We start from the raw sequence: 4,870 nt of genomic DNA, 5'->3' as shown, positions 1-4,870 counted from the left end.
GGCCCTCCGGCTCTCCCGCCCGCCCCTCAGCCCACAGGCCCACCTGTGATGACCCTCTGGCTCTCCCGCCCCTCAGCCCACAGGCCCACCTGTGACGGCCCTCTGGCTCTCCTGCCCGCCCCTCAGCCCACAGGCTTACCTGTGATGGCCCTCCGGATCTCCCGGGCCGCCTCCTCCCGCATCTCGATGGAAGCCTGCTCGCTGTACCACGCGGCGTGGGGCGTGCATATCAGGTTTGGTGCGTCCTTCAGGGGGCCCTGGCTAAAGCTGAGGACAGTGCATGACAAGGTCAGAGCAGCCACATATGCCGCGGCCCAGGAGCGGGGGTGTCTCGGGCTCTACGCGTTCCCTGCATCCCCTCCTCCTCCTGGGCACCACACACAGCCATCGGCCCGGGCAGGCGACTTTAAGCTCACAGCCCTGTGATGATCAGGCCCACATGTGGCCAATGCCAGGGGAAGATGTAGGCCTGCGTCCCTCCCCGCAGCAGAGTCCTCCCCAGGAGCTGTGGTGCTCGGCCCAGGGCAGCCTCCTGCGGGCTGCCCACGGCTTTGGGCATTGCAGGCTCCTCCTGTCTGCCCTGAGGCCTCTCAGCCGCCAGGGCTCCCCAAGCCCTGGGCCGGCACCCCCATGAGGAGGTGGACGAGGGCACAGATTTCTGCAGAGGCAAGGTAACGAGGGAGGAACCCCAAGATGCCTGACGCTCATCCACCATTTGGGGGCTACTCAGGGTGGCCTGCACGCGGGCACCTGGGAATGGGAGGCGGCCATGATAACCACTGCTGCCCCAGGAAACCCATCCAGCCGGCTCCCCAGGGGCTCTGGATGGTGCTCCCTCATCACAGTGTGGGGGGCCGAGAGCTGTCCTGTTCTGGGAGGGAGTCAGCATGGAGCAGGGCAGCAGCTGGAGATAAAGCTGGGCAGGGCGCACCCTGAGCCCTTGGCTGCGTGAGGCAGGGCCCCGGAGACCCTGGCAGGAGGACCCCTGCCTGGAGGCGGTGCCGAAGGCCGCACCTGAAGGGCTCTGACTCGTGCACGTCCAGGGCTGCGCCACGTATCCTCCCCTCCTTCAGGGCCTGCGCCAGCGCCTTCTCATCCACCAGGCCGCCCCGGGCCGTGTTCACCAGGAATGCCCCTTGTCGCATCTGGAAAACACCATCAGCGTGAAAAACAGATTCAAATGTGGCCTGCACTCACTCAGAGGAAATTTCCTCGATCCTAAGCCTGCCCACCTGCCAGGGCCAGCCTGGGCTCTCCAGCCACAGGCAGGGCGGTGGCAAAGTTGCTCCCAAGGGGCTCAGGACAGCACAGGAGGGGCTGGTCTGACGGGGTCAGGGACACAGAGCAGGGACCAGGCCAGCTGTGGGGACAGTGACGCCTGGGCCACACCCCATGAGGAAGATGCCCAGTTCTCTCGGCCTCCCACTGGCTCCTGGGAACTCCAGAACTGAATGCCTCGGGGCGCCCCCAGGCTGCCTGGGGCTGAGGCCGCAGGACTACAGGCCCCACCACAACCCCAGCTGGAGGGCAGCAGCTGGCACAGGCGTGCCAGGTCCCCTCATCCAGTCCCCCATCTTTGCACCTGGTGCCTAGGAAGGACCTGGGGTGCCCAGGACCAGCACTGAGAGCTCGGCCACTGTGGCCTGAGTCCCGACCCACAGACACCCAGGCTCCTGGCCGCCCAGGCCTAGGGTGAGGGGCGGGGCCTTCTCGCTCTGGGGCAGCTCACTCTTCAGCTTCCCTTCAGCAGGCCGCCCCCATTAGGTGGATCTGAACCTCACAGCACACCCCGATGCCGAACAGCGAGTGGAGGCACCGAGGGAGCATTCAGTGGGGGTGGTCTTCCACAGAGTAACTCAAGCAGAGAAACCATTTCGGACGGTGGCCTGTGGCTAAAACTGTTGTATTCCAACACAGGCTCATTTGTTATTTTTCTTTACTTTTGCTAAAAGCCCCCAGGGCTGGCCTGATGCCAGACACCCCCGTGACACAGGAAGGGTTTCTGTAGGCCCTTCCACTCCCACAAAGGCCACCGGCAGGGCTGCCAGCCACACTGTCTGGGGAGGACGGCTTGTCCTCGTCAACTCTCGCCCACCGTGGCCACATGCCCACAGCTCCTGGCGGCAGCACTGCCTGAGCACTGTCCACATGCCACAGCCTGTCCGCTACGAGGCCCTGAGCCCACTGTCTGCTGAATAAAGGGGGCAGCAGTGGTGGCGGGCATCCTGCCTCGTCCTCCCTGCAGCCCACAATGGCAGACAGGATGGGCACGTGGGCACCCACACGTGCACACCCCCGCACAAGGACATGCACAAACAAGGGCACGCTCATGCATGCGCACATATGCACACACAAAGGTGCACACATTTGTGCAAACATACACATGCACACAAGCATGCATACACACCACGCACAAATCCACGTATGTATACAAATATGCACACTTGCACACACGTACATATACACAAATGTGCACATGTGCGCACACACGTGTACACTTGTGCGCATGCATAAACATGCACACACGCATAAACACGTATGTAGGGTGGACAGGGCAAACGCACACACAACATACACGCACACGCTCACACATACAAGCATGCCAATGTGCACACAGATGCACAAATGTCCACAAATACAAGCGTGCACACACACGTCCACAAATGTGCATGCACACATGCAAACGTGCAAACACGTGCAGACACGAATACATTTGCATGTGCATACGAATGTGCGCACTCACCCATGTCCACATACATCTCTGTATACAATCACACATACAAACGTGTACACACATAACCGTGTGAAAGCCCCAGAGCCAGGCAGACAGGCCACCTAGTCCAGCTCCCGCCCTGAGGCGGTCAACTCTGGAGGGAGACGCGGGGCAGAGCGCTTGTGCTTCCACCTCCGCGTGGGCAGGCACTGGCTAGCCCTATGATGCAACGATGCAGCGTTTCCAGCTGGGGTTTAAAATCTTAACCCTGACAGTGCCAACATTTAAGGGTGGACACAGCCACTGAACAAAGTGCCCTCACCCAAGGCTCTCCCTGTTACCATCCACAAGCACACTGCTTAGAAGACAAGGCCTTGGTGAGAACTGGTATCTAACGCCTTTGAGTTGTGGTGCTGGTGAAGAATACTGACTACGCCACGGACTGCCAAAAGAACAAATCTGTCTTGGAAGAAGTACAGCTAGCATGCTCCTTGGAAGCAAGGATGGCGAGACTTCGTCTCACAGACTTTGGACACTTTATCAGGAGGGATCAGTCCCTGGAGGACATCCTGCTTGGTGAAAGTAGAGGAAGACCGTCAACGAGATGGATTGACTCAGTGGCTGCAACGATGGGCTCAAGCATGACAGTGATTGTGAGGATGGCGCAGGCCCGGGCAGGGTTTTGTTCTGTAGTACACGGGGTCGCTATGAGTCGGAACCGACTCAACGGCACCCAACAACAACAAGACTACCAGAAGAGCACTGGGGAGTCTACAGCAGACTCAGAAAACGAAAACAGGTGTCTGTGCAGAGCTTCCCGAAAAGGGGCCAGGCAGGTCCTCAGCTGTCGTTAGCGGATCTGGACACCAGGGGGCAGCAGAGATGCGGCATCGGCTCCCTGATCTCGGGGCTGCTCTAAGCTGACTAGGGTTTGGCTGGAAAGGGACATCAGGACCTTTGCCCCCAGATGCAGCCCTGGGCTCTGGAGGGGGATCCACCCCCCGCCCCCAAAAACCTCCACAGGGCCGTCCTCCTGCTGTGGCTCAAGCAGGAGCGGGCAGTGGGAGGCCTGTCTGTGCCTCCTTGGGGTGGGACAGCCCCACTGCCCGGGCCTAAGTCCTTCATCCCCACCGATGACCCTATGTGTCACTGTCCCGGCGTGGGCTCTGCAGGCTGGGCATGTCCACCGACTGAGGAAGGGAGGCCAGGGTATCGGCTCCAGGGGCAGTGGGGGTGGCCCTGCCCACCCGTGCCCACCATGCCCACCTGCTTGACGGTGAAGTCGTTGATGAGGTGGTGGTTGTGCTCGTTGAGACCGCAGTGCAGGGTCACACAGTCACTGTGGAAGAGCAAGTCTTGCAGGGTGCTCACCCGCTGCAGCCCGAGGGCCCGCTCGATGCCGTCTGAGAGGTACGGGTCGTAGAACAGAACGTTGAAGCCGAAGGCCTTGGCCCGCAGGGCTACCGCCTGCCCCACACGACCTGTGGAGGCCCAGACATGGTCACACGGCTGCCTGAGCCTGCACCCCACACACCCAGGGGCCCGACGGCCTCCTCTGTGCCTCAGTTTCCCTGTTTGCTACAGGGGTGACAACGTGCCCCTAGTAGCACCGTGGTCACAGGTGATGGTGCCTGTACCGTGCTCGGCATATGTCTGGTGTCTGCAGGCAGCTGGCACGTAGGAAATGCCTCTCAGCGCTTCAGGAGCCTGTTCTGAGATGTCGAATGGCACCATCCTCCCCAGTGGGGTGGTCGAGGACCTGGAGCCTAAGAGCCACGTGACCCCAGAAAGCAGCCACTGAGCCTGCACCTTGGCTGTGCTGGGGCAGCTGAGCAGACCAGGAGCAGAACGGGGAGCAGCATCTCCTCAGCACCCAGCTCAGAGCAGACCAGGAGCAGGACGGGGAGCAACACCCCCTCAGTCCCCGGCTCAGAGCAGACCAGGAGCAGGATGGGGAGCAGCATCCCCTCAGTCCCCAGCTCAGAGCAGACCAGGTCGGGGAGCAGCACCCCCTCAGTGCTCAGCCCAGAGCAGACCAGGACAGGGAGCAGCACCCCCTCAGTGCTCAGCCCAGGGCAGACCAGGATGGGAAGCAGCACCCCCTCAGTGCTCAGCTCAGAGCAGACCAGGACAGGGAGCAGCACCCCCTCATTGCTC

General features: G+C 61.4%; 1 protein-coding gene across 1 annotated transcript in view; it reads right to left on the bottom strand.

Annotated features, from left to right (window-relative positions):
• CTBP1 (C-terminal binding protein 1) overlaps positions 1-4,870 on the bottom strand; it is a 43,429-nt gene that overhangs the window by 3,542 nt on the left and 35,017 nt on the right. Inside the window, exons 5-8 of the mRNA XM_023738002.1 lie at positions 4,351-4,541; positions 3,980-4,194; positions 1,015-1,145; positions 140-267 (exon numbers count right to left, since the gene is read on the bottom strand). Coding sequence (XP_023593770.1) covers positions 140-267; positions 1,015-1,145; positions 3,980-4,194; positions 4,351-4,541 — 665 coding nt within the window. The remainder of the gene's footprint in view (positions 1-139; positions 268-1,014; positions 1,146-3,979; positions 4,195-4,350; positions 4,542-4,870) is intronic.

This window comes from Trichechus manatus, unplaced genomic scaffold (assembly GCF_000243295.1).
Source record: "Trichechus manatus latirostris isolate Lorelei unplaced genomic scaffold, TriManLat1.0 scaffold00111, whole genome shotgun sequence".
In the NCBI taxonomy this organism is placed as follows: domain Eukaryota; kingdom Metazoa; phylum Chordata; class Mammalia; order Sirenia; family Trichechidae; genus Trichechus; species Trichechus manatus.
The sequence above is the reverse complement of the archived record's forward strand: the minus strand, read 5'-3'. Positions and strand labels throughout refer to the sequence as shown.